Source organism: Aethalodelphis obliquidens, unplaced genomic scaffold (genome assembly GCF_003676395.1).
Source record: "Aethalodelphis obliquidens isolate GAN/ISIS:26980383/991018 unplaced genomic scaffold, ASM367639v1 scaffold58, whole genome shotgun sequence".
NCBI classification, from domain to species: domain Eukaryota; kingdom Metazoa; phylum Chordata; class Mammalia; order Artiodactyla; family Delphinidae; genus Aethalodelphis; species Aethalodelphis obliquidens.
This window is the reverse complement of record NW_020838002.1, coordinates 7286518-7303974: the sequence shown is the minus strand read 5'-3', so window position 1 is coordinate 7303974 and position 17457 is coordinate 7286518. Positions and strand designations below refer to the sequence as shown.

The 17457-nt window shown below is 52.8% G+C and overlaps 1 protein-coding gene across 2 annotated transcripts; it reads left to right on the top strand.

Moving 5' to 3' along the window:
• Positions 1-812: 812 nt before the first annotated feature.
• Positions 813-7606, top strand: SUPT4H1 (SPT4 homolog, DSIF elongation factor subunit). Of its 2 annotated transcripts, XM_027087193.1 has the most exons (5): positions 849-939; positions 1448-1554; positions 5384-5439; positions 5727-5780; positions 6444-7606. In XM_027087193.1, the coding sequence occupies exons 1-5, from the start codon at positions 871-873 to the stop codon at positions 6509-6511; spliced, it is 354 nt and encodes a 117-aa protein (XP_026942994.1). In that variant the 5' UTR covers positions 849-870; the 3' UTR covers positions 6512-7606. The 2 variants fall into 2 exon arrangements, with proteins under 2 accessions (XP_026942995.1, XP_026942994.1); XM_027087194.1 differs by lacking the exon at positions 5727-5780 and having other exon boundaries at positions 813-939.
• The last annotated feature ends 9851 nt before the right edge of the window (positions 7607-17457 follow it).

Genomic DNA, 17457 nt, shown 5'->3' with positions numbered 1-17457 from the left:
GGCCCAGTCGCTCCGCGGCATGTGGGATCCTCCCGGACCGGGGCACGAACCCGTGTCCCCTGCATCGGCAGGCGGACTCTCAACCACTGCGCCACCAGGGAAGCCCCCATAGGGTGAAATTTAAAAAAAAAAAAAAAAAAAAGGACACAACCTCCTACAGATGATCTTAAGTAAAGGAACTGTATCTAAATGCTAAAAGCTGCACAAAGCGTAAATTATCAGCTGGAACGTGGAAACGTACATAAAGAGCTGTTAGAAATAATTAAATATGCATTTTTTTCGGCCGTCTGCTCACCGGCCACCGTTTCTGTGGACGCAAATGGAAACCCAATCACGCTCCCTCCCTGTTAGGAAGGAGGGGGGCGGTCCCTGGATTTCTTCTCGTCTCTGCAGAGATAATCCACAGGGAGGCAGTGGATTCGCTGGCCCTGCGCTTTTAAGACGGGAAGACAAAAAAGAATCTCCGCTGTCATCCAGGATCCTCCAGGGGACCGGCGGCCCGGTGCCAGCGGCCTAGATCAAATGGTCCGAGCGCCGGGATTCCGCCCCGGTCGCGGCGCGCGCGCAGGCGCCAACCGCGCCGCACCTCCCCCACGGGCCCCGCCCACAGGCCCAACTGCTGCCAGGCCTCGCCCTCGCGCCGGCCCAGGTGGCGGGGGTGCGCGCCGACCCAGGTGACTCCCGGCCGGCCCCTCCTCCTGGCGGGAGAAACCATCTCCTAAGGCGGGTGGAGGGGCGGGGCCGGCGGCCTCCCACGCCGGAAGAGGAAGTCTTGGAAACCGGAAGTGCGGGCATTCTGGGTAATTTGCTATTTACTTCCTGCGAGAGAAGGTTGTGGCTCCTTCCTTCGCTGTTCTTCCGTGGGAGAAGATGGCCCTGGAGACGGTGCCGAAAGACCTGCGGCATCTGCGGGCTTGTTTGCTGTGTTCGCTGGTCAAGGTGTCTGTGGGGAACCTGGTTGTACGGGCGATGGAGGACCAAGCTGGGGGAAAGTGGGTGGAACAGGGCTACAGGAACAGTGAAGAGGGAAGTCAGGTCCAGGACCCAGGGGGTGGCAGGGGGACGTGGGAAGCAGCAGGAGGCCATCGTTTAAGTCGGTAGGAACGCAGGCAAATCTTGCAGCCGTGGGCATGGACGTTCTCACATGCCTTTGCAACTTCAGCTGTCAGCACAGGCCTGATCCTTTACAGCTGAGGGAGTAGTCGGAGAAGGTGCCTGACCCCACGGAGATTTAGGGAAAGGAATAGGTAAAACGCAATTGGGAACAAGAGAAGAAGGATTGTGAGAGTGGAACTTAGGAAAGGGGCTGTAGGAATGGGGGTGGGGGACCTGATGAGACAGAACTAACATAGGGAGCCTTGTACTTGACCAGGTAAAAGTATGGGGAAAGCTGTTTTTTCTTTTCGCCTTGTTCATGCTCACCTCTCTCCTTTTTTTCCCCTCCCAGACTATAGACCAGTTTGAATATGATGGCTGTGACAATTGTGATGCGTACCTTCAGATGAAGGGTAACCGGGAGATGGTATATGACTGCACCAGCTCTTCTTTTGATGGGTAAGCCCTTTAGGTTGCTGCATTCATTCTTTTACATTACCCGCATCCCACCAAGTAAATGTGGACAGACTCTTGAGACCCTCATCCTAGTTGGTCTCAAAGTTATTTTGAGACACACTAGTCCTGTGCTGTCCAGTACAGTAGCCACTAGCCGTGTGTGGCATTGAGTACCTGAAATGTGGCTAGTCCAAATTGAGATATGCTTTACCTGTAATGTGTACACTGGATTTCAAAGACTCAGCACAAGGAAAAAGAATGTAAAATATCTTGATTTTTCTTGTTTTAATCACATGCCATAATAATAATACTTTGAATATGTTGGGTTAAGTGAAATATATTATTGAAGTTAATTTAGCCTTTTGTCTTTACTCCTTTAACATGGCTACAGAAAATTTTAAAAATGACTTGCATGGCTTTCATTATATTTCCACTAGACAGGTCTTCACTAGACCGTTAGCTCATTGCTGATAGGGGCTGTTTATGTCATGCACCATGACCTGGCATAGGGCCTGGAAGGTGATGGATACTTAATACACATTTGTTGAACGTATGAAGATCCTTTTTGAAAATGAAGGGTAAATTTTGGCCCCAAAGCTGATGCTTTTAGATATCTCTAAGAGGCCCTAAGAGAAAAGTTTTCCCTTGGTGAGATTGCCCAGTGGGGGGAAGGGGAATGAGAGAAGTGTGAGTGGCTAGGTCTCAATTTTCCTTCCCCAAGGGAGGAGCCAGAGGGCAGTATTCTTTGGGGGTTAAGTTTCTTTTGGTTTCTAGGCCAATTAAGGGTCTACATGCAAACTGGGCCCAAACCAGTGCATGCTAAAGTTCCTTCAAGGTGGGCCAACTTCATTCCTCCTTTGTTTGCCTTTAAGGAAGAGTAAAGGATTGAGCAAAACAGATGTTGTCATGGAACCTTTACTTCGTACATATGTACACATTCATGTGCACACTCAGATACTCCAGTTCTTTCATTCGTTAGCACGGTTACCATCCAGTGCTAACAAATGAATGGACTCCCATCTGTGGCTGCTGTGAGAGATGGCAAGAGTTACACAATGAGATACTTACAAGTAAGAGAGACACAGTGTAAAGTTTTGCATGTTAGGGTTTTGGTTTTTTTGTTTAAAATCTGGTAAAATATACATAAAAACTTTTTGCCATTTTTAAGTGCAGAATTCATTCAACGGCATTAAATATATTCATATTTTTATGCAACTATTACCACCATCTATCTCCAGAACTTTTTTTTTTTTTTTTTTGGCCACACAGCATGTGGGATCTTAGTTCCCCCGCTAGGGATCAAACTCGTGCCCCCTGCATTGGTAGCATGGAGTGTTAACCACTGGACCGCCAGGGAAGTCCCTCCAGAACATTTTTCATCTTCTCATTTCCTCCTCCCTGCAGCCCCTGGCAACTACCATTTTACTTTCCCTGTGAATTTGATTAGTCTGGGTACTTCCTGTAAGTGGAATCTTACAATATTTGTCCTTTTGTGATTGGTTCATTTCACGTAGCATAATGTCTTCAAGATTTATCCATATTGTAGCATGTGTCAGAATTTCCTTTTTAAGCTTAATAATATCCCATTTTATGTATATACCAAATTTTATTTATCTGTGCATCTATTGATGGATACGTGGATTGCTTCTACCTTTTGGCTGTTAGGAATAATGCTACCATGAACATGGCTTTACAAATACCTGTTCAGGTCCCTGCTTTCACTTCTTTGGGGTATATATCCAGAAGTGGAGTTGCTGGATTATTCTCTGTTTAACATTTTGAGGAACTGCGATACTGTTTTCTATAGCAGCAGCATTTTACATTCCCACCAGCAGAGTACAAGGGTTCCAGTTTCGCCACATCCTTGTCAGCACTTGTTACTTTCTGTTTTTTGTTTTGTTTTTGATAATAGCTGCCCTGTTGGGTGTGAAGTGGTATCTTATGGTTTTGATTTGCATTTCCTTAATGATTAGTGATGTTGAGCATCTTTTCATGTGCTTATTGGCCATTTGTATATCTTCTTTGGAAAAAAGTCTCTTCAAATATAATTCAGTTATAAAAACTTGGAAATAACTACAGCTTCTAAGCAAGAAGTGTCTGAGGACTCCCATCTTTGGGCCACGGTTCTGGGTTTTACATTAAGTGACAACTCTGATATTGTTAGTGTCTTACTAAAGGATTGTCAGAGAGTTCTGAAGCATGCTATGTTCAATTAAAAAACAAAAGGTTATGACCATTTATCAGAGTCTGGGCATAATAGCTGCACGTGTCCAGGTTAAGCTGTCATTGTTTTCGAGTTCCTTAAGAGTTGAGTTGATGAGAACTGAGCAAGTAGAGTTTTTTGCCCAGTTTTGAATGAGGTTTTTGGTTTTTTGTTGTTGAGTTGTAGGAGTTATTTATGTATTCTGGTGCATATTAGGATTTGAAGAGTGAGTATATCAAAGGCTAAAGGAGATCAGAGGAGGGCTTGATGAACTCAGCCAGAAGTGGAGGAGATAGCATATGAGTCAGGCTCTTAATTAAGGAAAGAAATACAGGATTTTTGAGGAGGTTGAGATGAGAGAAAGGTAGAAAAAGCATTCTAAACAAAGGGACTGACCTGAGCAAAGGCATGGGGTCAGAAAACCAGGGTATGTTTGGAGAATGGTGGGAATTCTGTTTAGGTTAAATCATAAGGTTGGATAACAGACACTGTAAGGCTGGAAGGATAGATTGTGAAGGACAGAGGAGAATATACTTTTGGTCAGAAGAACAGCCTGCATACGTGCCTACCCCAGACTGGTCTGCCGGGCCAGGACGAGTACTACCCTACCTGCCACCCCTGGAGGTGGGGTCAGTTCCACTCAAAGCATATAGCTGAGAATGTAGGATTTGGATGGGGAGGGAGGCTTCCCGAATAAGAATCCAGGATTGCTGCCAAGAGAAGGGGGAATGGATACCGAGGAGGCAGTCAACAAATACCAGCGCCTGGTACAGATCTGTCACAGGAGGCAGTCAGTAAGTATTTGATCGAATGGGGGAATGACAAAAGTGACCTCTGTAGCTGCTGCTTTTTTGTTTTTTTTTTTTGAAATTGGGGTATAGTGACCTCTGTAGCTTCTGAAAGCACCCGAAGCTTACCTGTCATGCTCAGTAGCAGGCTTCTGGCCCTTGTAGCCTCTGTTGCCTGTGCTCTGGGATTAGAGCTACCCTGAGAAGAATGATTAGGATAATAAAGGAGAGCTAATGTTTACTTAGCACCTACTCTGTGCTAGGGTTTTTCATGTATTAGCTCAACCTTCCAGTTTCATCTTACTGATGAAATTCTGAGGGAGGTCTCCATACGTGTGTCAGGCTGTACCGCTCATTAAAGGCAGAGCTTACTTAAGTCTAACTTGTTTCTAGTAAGAGGACCCATTGTTTTGACTCACCCTCCCTTTTGCACTAGGCTCCAGCCCTCAGTGGTTGTGTTGGTCGTAATCAGTAATGCCATCTACCTCAAAAGCTGTCCCATTTCCCAGGGAATCGGTAGGCCAAGGATGCTTTTGAGCATGGCAAGACAGTCTTTGGGGGATGATGACTGACCTGTGACTGGTGGGCCAGGGACATAAGTGCAAAGGCCCTTTGTCAGTACTAGCTCTGAGTCAGTCCCTTCCCAGCACTAGAACTTCGTTTCCCCTGCTTTCTGGTAGAAACTCAATACTTGGCTTTTTCCTGGGTTTCCTCTCCCAGAACTGTTGTGCTGGCTGGGAACAGAGTAAAGGGGCGGGGGCGTGGGGCGGGCAGTTCCCTTGGTCTCTGTTCTCTAGTAGAGGCAACTCAGGCTGACTCTATGTTTCTTTCCCCTTTCTAGAATCATTGCGATGATGAGTCCAGAGGACAGCTGGGTCTCCAAGTGGCAGCGAGTCAGTAAGTGTCTCCCTTTCTCTTTATCCTGGCCTGGTTGTGTTGTCAGGGCCAGGGTGCGGGTGGGGGAGTCTTCAATCAGTGGGTAGGTGGCCCCAGAGTGAGAACGATGGGGTTGGAGGAAAGCCAAGGAAAGTGTCCTGTGTCCTGTCATTTAACACGTAGAGCCAAAAGAAGTGATTGCTCTTCTCTGGGAGTTGGCGGCATCTCTTTCATTTTTAGCTTAAGCTTCCATTTGGTCTTTAGTTGTAACTCACTCTTAAACTGCAGTCTCTTTTCTTCTCTTTCAGGTAACTTTAAGCCAGGTGTATATGCAGTGTCAGTCACTGGTCGCCTGCCCCAAGGTAATAATAATCATAGTAACGGCCAATGTTCATTTACTATGTCAAGCTCTATGGAAGTTTCTTATGTGAATTAATGCCAGTCCTCACAACTCTGTGAGGGAAAGCAAATCTCAGAGAGGGTAAATAACTTGTCCAAGGTCACCCAGCTAGTAAGTAACGAGCCAGAATTTGGGGGCCCAGGCATCCTGGCTCCAGAACCCTTGCTTTTTTTTTTTTTTTTTGCGGTATGCGGGCCTCTCACTGTTCTGGCCTCTCCCATCGCGGAGCACAGGCTCCGGACACGCAGGCTCAGCGGCCATGGCTCACGGGCCCAGCCGCTCCGCGGCATGTGGGATCTTCCCGGACCGGGGCACGAACCCGTGTCCCCTGCATCGGCAGGCGGACTCTCAACCACTGCGCCACCAGGGAAGCCCCAGAACCCTTGCTTTTGATGACTACAGTGTGTCTCTCTTTTTCTTCTCATTCTTACCAAGTCATTGCCAAGCACTTGCCTGGATCTTCAAGGGTGACAAGCCGACCACGCAGTTCGGTTGATGAGCAGTCTAGGAACTCCAGTTTGCTTAGAGCACGCCACCCCTTCCCCTCACCAAGTGGTACCCGAGGGACCTTTCTTATCTTCTGGAGTCTTCTTCCCTTACAGAGCTGTTTCTCTTCCTGCTGCAGGAATCGTGCGGGAGCTGAAGAGTCGAGGAGTGGCCTACAAATCCAGAGACACAGCCATAAAGACCTAGCGAGGCGCACGGCCCCCAGCGTCTGCTCCTCGTCTCTGCCTCTGCTTACTTTTTGTTGTGAAACTAAATGGGCAGAACTGCACGTACGTGCCGCCCTCCGATTCTGAGATTCAGCAGACTGTTGAGAGAGCAGCACGTGTCCCTGGGCCATTTTACCTTCTCTGGGCTGCTGTGGGGTGGGAGTGGTTTGGGTTGGTGGATTAGCGGAGACTGACTTCAGTGGGGAGTAGGATGCTGGCCTTTCCTATGCACAGCCCGGGGCTGCGCCCTTGCGCATGGGCAGGACTCTGGGTCAGATGCCAGAAAACGTGAACCCCTAGGAATGCTCTTAAGCCCATAACAGATGCCTTGCCTCCCTCTTCCTTTGTCTTAACTGGGCACAGTAAGAACTCGTTGCCCAGTAAGCATCTTCCCAGAGCGGCAGAGGCCCTTCTGCTCCTCGTTATCTGTCTCTGAGCCTCCGGGATTGTAGCCTTTCTAGTGAGCTTCCCTGGGTCTCAGAGGTCTGCTGTCCTGAGTCTAGGCAAGCCCGTCAGCCTGGTAGTCCTGGTGTCCGGTGGTTGCAGCCTTCTGCCCTCTAGACCTGGCACAACAGGTGTCCCTTGAAGAAATCCTGAGGCGGCTTCGTATTACTTGCCCTTGACCATGTTTAAAACCTTTCTTTCCTTCTTTGTTTTCTTCTTTTTTCTGTCCTTCCTATACCTTAGGCCCACCAGTGACGCCCATGACCCCCCCCCCCCGCTACTTTCCTGAGTTCCCCTAACTGGAGACCCTCAGGTTGCTGCTGGGTCTTGGTCTGGCTAGTTCGTGCCTCTCCTTTTCTCTCTGGCCTAGTAAGAGGGCCTTGAGTGATGTCATGGTATTGGCCAAGGTGAGTTATTTGTTTTGGAATTAAATATTTACCATAAATTCTCATTTACTTAAATTTCCACAGAAAATCATACTAAGCGTCCTCATTTTTATTTCCCTAACTTTCTTGTTCCCCATCTGCAAGACGAAGGTGATTGCATCCTGTTTACCTCAGGATTTTTGTGATTATAAAAATAAAGCAATGTGAAAATTCTGTAACTTAAGTTCTATAAAAGGTAGAACTCGTTTGCTCTCCTTTTTCAGTCGTTCTTCAGTATATGCAGCATGTACACAATTCACCGAAATAGTGGGGGAAGTACCTGGGACGGGCGCGGGCGGGGCTCTGACTCGGGGTAGGGCTGCCTGCGCTGGGGCTTGGCGTCTTAGCCGCCTGGTGTTGCTAGTGAGTCAGTGTCTCCTGTTACCTGTGACCTGGACGGTGTGGGAAGGAGGGAGAGATGCTGCCTCTCCGGTGACCCTCCCAGGCCCAGGGGAGGAGGCTGGGACTGGCCCAGGCGCTCATGTCACCACTCACGGGTTCTGTCAAACCAGAACCGTTCTCTGATGCCTTCAAGCTCGGGGAGCGGTCTGTTAACCCCAATCCCAGCTGAGCTTTTCCAGGACTTTCCCAGACCAGCACGCTGAGCTCCAGGGGGGGCGGTTTCTGTCGTTCAGTTTCAATGTGAAAGAAGCCTTGGGAAACAACCCCACCAGGCTAGAGTTTACGTCCTGGAGGGAAGACGTGGGTGTTAGTTAGCAAGAGTGCCGGGGCCACGCAGCCGACACCCAACTTTCACTGGCTTTCTCAGAAAGTCCCTTGGAAATCCCCAGCCGCCGTCCTGCGTGTCTGACCCGGACGTGGCTGCTCGGCGAGAATGGAAACAGTTGCGGGGGGCGGGGCGGGGGCAAGAGGAGCTGTGCGCAGATAACCACACTCCCGCCGCCTCGGCCCCACACCCGGCGGCGCCCCAACTGTCAGCCTCGCCGGAAGCGAGAGACAGGCTCTGGCGGCTGTGGGGGAGGGCGGCCGGCCGCCGTGCCCGGATCTCAGACTCCGTGCGCCCCGCCGCTTCTGCCGCTTCTGCCGGGGGCTGCGTCTGACTTCGCTCTCGTGCTTTCTCTCGGCGGTCCAGACGGGCGCCGAGGTGCCGGAGTCCTGTCCCCTGTTGGGAACCCAAAGAAGCTGAAGCGCGGACCGGTGGCTCACTCCCCGCGAGTGAGCAGTGCTGTGGGCGAGGGGAGGTTTCGGACGCCGGCATCCCCGTGTGTGAGGGCTGCGCCCCGTCTGGGAGCCCGTCGAAGTCTCAGCCCCATTCTGACTGCTGAGGTCCCGCGTCTGCCCGAAGCTCTCAGTCTCCTGTCCCGCGTCTGCCCAAAGCTCTCAGTCTCCTGCTTAGTAGTCTGGCTTCTCTTCTTGACCAAGGCAGGGCTCCTCCCCAGTGCAAGAAGGACGGACCCAAGTCAGAAACAGTAGTGGCCCGGCTGCCTTCCCCTTGCCTGCCTGTTCCTCATTCTTCACCCGCTACCCACCACAGGCTGTGGGGTTAGGGTCTCCCCAAAGTGGAGGGGCTAGCCGGCAGTGCATGCAGCCTCCAGCCCAAAGCAGGGGATGGTAGCTGATAGAACAAGGGTCAGAACATTCTGGTCTTGGAGGGAGCGGTTTTCCCAAGAGTAATGGGACAGGCTGGTGAGGGCCTAAACTCAGGCTGGGCTCTTCAGGTTTAGGGACTGAGGCCTCACTCCTCTGGCATGGCCATTACCTTCATAGTGCCAGCCTGTCTATAACTTGCTATTAATTCTCAAGTCCCTGACACCTGGGGTGTGTGTGTGTGTGTGTGTGTGTGTGTGTGTGTGTGTGTGTGTGTGTAAAAGAGGTAGAAAATGTTTAAGAACAGACTAATAACATCTCACTCTGTCTGGAAGTCTGGTTCATGTTTGGTATCCGTAAAGCCTTTCATTTAAATAGCATTTTACAAGTCAACAAGGGGGCTTTCAACATCCATTATCTTATTTGATCCCCCAAAACCCCTGTGCCAAAGTTAACATCCTTAGGTCATGATGCAGAGGCTGAGGCTCAGAGAGTTAAAGCGACTTGGCCATGATCAAGCAGTGGAGGCTTAGCTCAAGAAACGCCTTGCCCACCCCCGGTTTAGGGCTGCGTTCTGACATAGTTCTCCCCAAACGCAGCAGCTTTGCTCCCTTCATGATTTTTCCACAGTACCAGCAAGCTGCATGTTGCCTGCACGCAGAGCTGCCCTAACCCCCCTACTCCCACCACCTACAATCGCTAGGCCTCAAGTCCAAAACTAGCCAGAGAGGGGGAGGCAGTGTGGGGAAACGGCCAGAGAGGAGATACTCGGGATTTACTCAAGGATCCCTGTGCAGAGCATCGGGAAACTGGTCCAGTCCTCCAATTCCTGCCCGGCTGCATCTTCTGTTCCATTCCATCAGCTCTTGGGTATCTGCTGGCCTGTGCCAGGTCTCTCCAACCTCTCCTGCTTTTTTTTCAATCTGAAAGAAGCCTTGGGAAACAACCCCACCAGGCTAGAGTTTACGTCCTGGAGGGAAGACGTGGGTGTTAGTTAGCAAGAGTGCCGGGGCCACACAGCCGACACCCAACTTTCACTGGCTAGAGGAGTAAAGTCACTTTACTTCTCTAAAAGAAGTTTCCTCTTCAAAAACAATGCAGTTGACAAAACTCTGGTGTTAGTTGACAGGATAGTGTTTCCTTGTGAAAGGTGGGGTGGAGAAGGGCATGAGGGGCCCCTGGTTACGGTCTGCTTTAGATCTGGATGCTAGTTACATAGGTCGATTCACTTTCTGGAGATTTACTGAGTTATACACTCATGATTTGTTCCCTTTTCTATTTGTCCATTATACCTGAAATGAAAAGTTCGCTTAAAAATGCAGTTGGCAGTTCTCGTCTTAGGATAGTTTCGAGAATCAAATACAGTCATTTAGGTAAAAGCAATTTGAGAGCTGTAAACTACTAAGTCTATCTAAGAGATTGTCATTCAAAGTTGTCCCCCTCTAGATAAGTTCTAGGTAAGAACGTCCTCACTCTAGCCTTCTTGGGCAATAGATGTTCAAATGTATCTATCATCCGCAAATATATCAAGATGGAAACATTTTTCTTCAAGCACCATGGCTTTTTATCTCAATCTCTCTCTCCTTCTGTTCTTTCATTTGTATGACCTAAGGTTTGTTTATTTTTTAAATATATACTTCCTTTCTATTTGGCTGTGAGATTGTGAATGTGATTTATTCTCTACTTGGCTTAAAGTCATTGTTATAAAACCTCCATTTTTGTATCGTGTGGTGAAATGGTTCTGGGACTAATTATTTCTCTACCTCTTAGATTCATGTCAGCCTGTCAGCTGTCACTTCTGCTGCTCATGTGTGGCTGTCCCCCCTCCAGTCTTGTCTGAACCAGGAGATTAGCCATGCTGGTAAAAACTGCTGTTGGGTGAGCCAGTAAGTCTTGGACTGAGGAAGAAAGCACATGGCTGTCTGCCTGGGCCTTGGGGCTCAGAGGCCTTCACCATTGGGAGGGGGAGGTCTGGAGTGTCAGGGCAGAGGAAAGAGTGAAGGCAGACCCTGCAGAGAACGCAAGGGCTGGGAGAGTCAGGACTTGGGCCAGCCCCTCACTTGATGGGTGAGAAAACTGAGCCCCAGAGTCAAGGGTCAGCCTGCCCTCAAGAGGGGGTCACTGCTACTTTGTATGTCCTCCACTGCCTGGCTCAGCGCCTTTTGCCTACAGATGCTTGTGTTTCTCTTTGCTTTTAGACCCCAGGAAGCAGGAACTGAGTGCAGAGAAAACTCTGCCCTGGGCTGCTGGCTCCTGGAGGCCAGATCCTCTGAGAATATGATAGAAAACATCTCCCCTCTAGACCTTGGCATTCCTAGTCTCAACACTCCCCCCAAAGTGGAGGGCAGGTATTACGGGGTCACGGACAGAGGACTTGAGGCCCAGGGGTCCGTCCCACAGCAGAGGGAGGCTTGTGCCTCTTAGAAGCCAGGGAGCCAGAAGGCCCCGTTTCAAGACCCTGTGCTGCTTCCTGCCTGTGCTCTCTCCTTCCTCCACACTGAGTCTCGTGCTCCAGAGAGAACTTGGGGGAAGATAAGGAACGGCTTCAGACGCCAGGGTGGGGAGACCCCAGCTTCCATCCAAAACGGAGCCCTCATTCCTTCTTCCCCAAACCCAGCAACTGCCACACTTTCAACCCCTCCCCCAAGCCTGGAAAATACCTGGAAGGAAGTGAGTGCTCTGGGCCACTAGCCGGAAGAGGGGGTTTAACTGTCACCTGGTCCCTGGGGGCTCGAGTGGCAGAGGGCAGAGGGGAAAATGCAAATCCATGCTTGGGAGAGAGAAGAACTGCGGAGAGGAAGAAGGTGGCAGCCAAGGCCCAGCCTTCCTTTGGGGCTTGTGGGCCCAGCAGGCGCTGGGGAGGCCTGAGGCAAGGGAGTGATCACAGGCCCTGGGAGAAGCCAGCAGCTGCCATCGGGGCACTGGCACTTTCGCCCTGCACCTCCGGGGAGCAGGGAGATGGGGTGGGGTCTGCAGCTCCGTGGAGCCAGGCGGGAAGATGAGGAGATGGGGGAGGTCGAGGTGGGCGCTTTGCGTCACGTTTCCATGACTGAGTCTGAGGAAAGCGTGTCTGTTGCTTCTGCAGCAGGAGGGACTAAGCTTAGACTGGAAGGACCCCTCTGGCCTCCGCACCGCTCTTCCCACTACCAGAGGCCAGAACTGGGAAACACGTGGTGTCCCTGCAAATGGATCTTTCACAGCCACTGGGAGGCAAGAGTAGAGCGAGAAGCCGCCCTTGGGCTAGTGCTTCCACGATAATAATTTGTTATATCAGTATGACAATTACCAGGTTCAAAAACTGGCCACCTCCATTATTGCATTTGATCCTCAGTGCCATCCTGTGGGGCATTATTTCCCTTTCACAGATGAGAAAACTGAGTTTCAGTTACATCATTTGCCCAAGGTCAGCGGCCAGGCAAATCTGGACTGGTGTTTCGGCCCAGCTGTCCCTTATGGCGTCCCTTCGGTTCCGCTGTGGCAGCTGGGGATCCAGGGCCCATAACTGGGGCAGGGGTGAGGGCTAGTTCTTCCTTTTTCCCCCTTGACCCCCGCCTGCAGGTGGGGCTCTTGGGGGTCGGGTCTGCCATCTGCAGTGCTAAGGTCTTTGGGGAGGAAGGCCTCAGCAACTCCTCGTGCTCACTCACCCTTGGACCCTTCCTGGAGGACCTGGGCTTCTGGCCCCGTCCCCTCTCCCGTTTTGCCCCAGGACTCTCACCAGCACCAACCCCCCAGCCGCAGCCCCAGGACGCAGCTGCCCGCACCCCATTGGCCGGCCTGGGAGCATTTGCCCTTATTTGGCCAGGCCGCTCCAGGCCGCCTCCACCCCCAGCCCAGCTTGTCTCTCTCACTTCGTCTTTTTGAGGTTTGCCTATGGGGCCCTGGCGGGCGTCACTTCAAACACACTTTCTGGTTGAGTCACTTTTTAACGGCTCCAGTGCTGGGAGCTGCTGCGGCTGCTGCTGCACGAGTGACCCCCAGCCTTCGTGGCCCCGGATTTCGTGGCCCCAGCCTTCGTGGCCATCTCCCCCACCTGACTGCCTTAATGGGCTCCGAGGGAAGGAGCTGGGGTGGCCCTTCACTGCTGGGTTCTGCAGACCACTTGGTTACCCATTTAGACCCCTCTGCTGCCCCCACCCACAAGCCTGGGGCCTGGGAAGTCTGCCCTGAGCTCCTCCTGCTGCTTTTTCCAACCCCCTTCTCCAGCTGGGCTTGTGAACAGACAAGGCTGCATCTCCACTGTCTGTTGAGTATCCACAATGAGGTCTGCCAGGCCTGGTCCTCTGGGGGACTTTGGACTGAGTCCCTTAGGGAAACAGAAATGGGTTGCAGGCTGCTGGCTGATTTTCAGGAGGGTGAAACTTAACCTCACTGAGTTTCCGTTTCCTCATCTCTGAGATGGGGATACCATCATTTACATCACTGGGTCAGCATGATGATCAGATGAGGTTTTATAAAGTCCTCTAGACGCCTTGGCTTCTGTCCTTCCCCACCCCACCCCACCCTAGCTCAGCATGTAGAACGTGGAGGTGAATAAAGAAACAGCTCACGGAGCAGTCCTCACGGTGCTCTCTGTTCTTTCCACCCCTCACCTTCTGCTTTTCCAGCTGCCCCTGGGACGTGAGGACTGCTGTGGAAGGCAGGATGCAGCAGGATGCTGGCAGATAGACAGAGGCATCCCCCAGCCCTTTGTCCCTGTTCCCAGCCAAGATGGGGGGCAGATTCTACTCGAGATCTCTTCCCAGCCACCTGCCTTCTCTGACCTATGGGAGGTCCGCCCTTGAGCCCGCTGGGGAAATCCACGGGAAGGTCTTGGAACATAGGCCTTGCGCTGCTTCCTCCTCCAAGGTCCTTGGGGCCCCTTGCTCTTGGGGACTTCCTGACTACACACAGGTCCTTTGGTCAAACTCCTCTTCAGTTTTATAGATGAAGTAAGGGCTGCGGGCTGGGGGAGCAGATCCAAAGTTACACTGTAAATGGCCATAGGGTGGGGACTGGACTCCTCGTCTCCTACCTCCTAGTTCTGCCCTCTGTTCCGTGGTCCTGATGTTGGGGGTAGGTAGTTAGGCTGATGAGAGATCATAGTGGGTTCCAGACAGGGATGGGACACACACACACACACACACACACACACAGAGTTTATTTGTAGCAGTTAAAACTGGAGCAGGTGCAGCTCTGCAACTTAAACCAGGCAAATTTGGACCTTTGTGTGGAGGGAGCCAAGAGGGAGTTTTCTCTCATTTCCTCCCTGTGTCCCTAGGAGATCCCAGTTGAGGACGCCTCTGGTTTCATGGCCACTCCCACAGCAGTGGTCGGGGTGGCCTTCTTCCTCACACCCACACCCCCTTTCCTACGCAGCCCACCCTGCCTCTCTCTAGATGCTGTGGACAAAACCCTGAACCTGGCCCTGACTTGCTTTGTGACCTCAGGCTGCCTGCTGCCTCTCTCTGGTCTTGCAGCTCAGCTTCCTGACTCAGGTCAGTTTGCTGCCTGATCTTACTGCTTAAAAGGCCTTGGATACTATGATCCAGAGAGCTGAGCCAGACCCCGTCCCAGAGCAGAGCTGGCCTCCCAGGGTGCGCTGCAGCTGCCTCTTGCCGGGGTAGCACAGGAGAGCATGAGGTTCAACTTGGAGCGTGTCTGGGCAGTGCAGGCAGGACTGAGGGCAGAGCGTACCCACCCTCCCTGTCTGGAGGCCTCTCGGCACTCCTGGGGCCCACCCCACCACCAGCCCCAGGCCCTGGGATGAGGCAGGGGCCTTCCTTGGTGCCAACATGACCTCTGCCAGGGACACGGGCTGTCTTAGGTTCTTGAGGTGCTTCCATTTCCCAGCACCTGCTTCCCTCGGTGGCCCCCCCTCCCAGGGAGGGAGGCCAAAGGTCCTGACGTTTGGGGCTATCGACTCGCATCGTCCTTAGCCCCGATGTGCAGTGCTGGGGGCTCAATTTCCCTCCTTTGTGACCAGGCCCGTCCCCCAGCCTTGCTCGCTGCAGGGCGGGCCGCTCTGCCTCTGACTTCCTGTTTGTGCGCGCCGTGGGCCCTGCGGCTTCTCTCTTGTTGTCTCCACACCCTGCAGGTTATCTGGGCTGCCATCTTCGCCTGCCTGCTGAGTACGGGCCCCAGGCCTGTGCAGCTGGAGGGGAGGCTTCGTTTTCTTCTCCACCTTCCTGTGGAGACAAGACCCTCGCCTTTCTCCCCCCTCTGGGCCTGCTCTCCCTTGCAGGTGTTAGGCCGTCAAAAGACCGTTTGCTCCCCGTTTCTCCTCCTTGCCCGGTCAGCTTCTGCCCTCATTATTTCCTCTCCTTCCAAACCCTCTTCCATCCGTACTCCAGGGAGCCCCCTCTGATGGGCCCCTGTGACTCTGAGGCCGCCACTGCAGCATCTGTTAGTCTAGCCCCATAGGCCCCTCAACCCCACGCAGGACTACTGTGCCCTTATTGCTACGGTTTTGTGAGCTGTCAGTATGCGTGGAGGCGTAGGGTGTTCTGCATCACCTGTCTGATTCGGGGCTCGCTCAAGTAAGAAGCCCCATCCCCATTAGGCCTGAAGCCTTGCACCTGCCTTAGGTACGCGCTGCTCACTCACACCAACCAATGAAGCTCCCATGCCCTGCACGTGTATCTGTGTCTTGCCTATCAGACTGGGGGGCCCTGAAGACAGGGCTGTGTCCTTTTCTCTTCAGGTTCACCTTTACCTGCCCACAGCCCCAGCTTGGCACACAAAGGTGGCTGTCCCCAAGGTCAGTGAGGTGGGGTGGGGCTGGGGATTAGGAGCCCGGAGCCCTCCCAGAGGCCAAGCCCAGGCCCAGCAGCCTCAGTCCCCTGCTCTGGTCCCACTTTGTTTCTGATGCCAGCTGCCCCACGGCTACTCCTTCTTAGCATGGCCCCTACCCCTTCTCCCCTTTGGCTATCTCTGAGCAGGTACGAGGAGTGTCAGAACTGGAAAGGACCACAGAGGACACGTTCTAGCAGAGTCCAGGTGAGCCCAGGCTGCCCAGTGAGTGCCTGGCTGAGCCCAGACCTACCACCAAGACCTGTCTATTGAAGAATAGACTTGAACTCCTCTCTCCTCCACAAAGAGAGGCCTCCTGTCTCAGGCACCTCCTCGCTCAGTGACCGGCCATCGTCAAGGTTTAGTTTCTCTCATCCTGGGCACCTCTGGAAGCAGGAGTGGGAGCCGTGTCTCTCCCAGAGGTGCCTGTGTTCTGAAGCCACGCCCACCTCCCCCCAGTCACCTCCCAAGCTCGGGCCTCAGATTCCCAAGTGAGCCTTCCTGGGCATTTCCGGGGGAGAGGCAGGGGTGTCCAGCAGTGTGCAGCGGGCCTCCCTCAAAGCGCATCTGTAGGCCTGAGCTGGGGCGTCACCCCCAGTGTGTGTGTGTGTGTGGTTCTGGGCCTGCTGTGCCTCTCTAGAATGGGGACTGTGAGTCCTCTGGGCTCCTCAAGCTGCGTGTGTGTGTGTGCATGTGTGTATGTGTATCTGTGTATATGTGTGTGTGGGTCTGTGTGTATGCACGTGTGTGTGCGTGTGTCTGTGTATCTGTGTGTATGCACGTGCGTGCGTGTGTGTGCATCTCTCTGTGTGCATGTGTGTATGCACGTGCGTGCACGCGTGTATGTAAGTGCATGTGTCTGTGTGTGCATGTGTGCCTGTGTATATGTATGTGTGTGCGTGTGTGTGCACATGTGTATATGCATGTGTGTATGCACCTGTGTGCGTGTGTGTCTCTGTGTATGTGTGTCTGTGTGTATGCACGTGTGTGTGTGTGGGCACGCCCGCGCACAGGCATCCACTGCTCGTCCCTCAGGTCCCTGTTGCTCAGTCCTTGAGGCCACACCTATGGGTCACGCAGCCCCGAGCAGGGCTTCGAGTCCAGTGCTCCTGTCCCACTCACCTGGTGGTTCTTACTGTCTCTGTGTCCTTATCTCAGACCCTGCCCCTTCCTCGTCCTTGATTTTGTTTCTGGTGTCCCTGTTCTCTTGGTTTGAGGCCCACCAGGGCTGGGGGAGAACTCCAGGCTACGGAGGCCCTGACCCGCTCCCCTTCCCCCCTCCCCCCGGCCCCTGGTCCCCTCCCCAGTTCCACCCTTCCTCAACCCCAGCGTCAGGGTGGAACGAGTGAAAGCCCCAGCCCTTCCAGAAACCACCTGACCCTGGAAGCTCTGTGGATGGGGAGGCTGGGCCTCAATCTCTCTCCTAGGGGGGGAAAAAAAAATCAGTGTCGGTCTTGGCCCAGGGCATTGAGGACAAACAGAGGAAAAGCAGCCTCTGATGTCACAGAGGAGCAGGCCTCGTGGACGGCCCCACCCTGCTCAGGACAGGAGAGAGGCCCGGTTGGGGCTGGGGACTGCTGAGGGACAAGTGTGTCTCTCGGAAGGAAGCTCAGGTCTGACTTGCCGCAGGTCACAAGCTGAGGGAGCCTGTGGCAGAGCTGGGCCCCAAAGCCAGGCCCCCTGGCTCCCAGCCTGTGACTCTAGTTTCCCGGGACAAAACACGTCTGTGGTGATGACTCTA

Bases quoted from the DNA above. Each gene is read 5' to 3' on its own strand.
- SUPT4H1 (XM_027087193.1), top strand. From the start codon at position 871: ATGGCCCTGGAGACGGTGCCGAAAGACCTGCGGCATCTGCGGGCTTGT. The intron at 5,440-5,726 runs GTAAGTGTCTCC...CTTCTCTTTCAG, and splicing joins CTCCAAGTGGCAGCGAGTCA to GTAACTTTAAGCCAGGTGTA. The intron at 5,781-6,443 runs GTAATAATAATC...TTCCTGCTGCAG, and splicing joins CACTGGTCGCCTGCCCCAAG to GAATCGTGCGGGAGCTGAAG.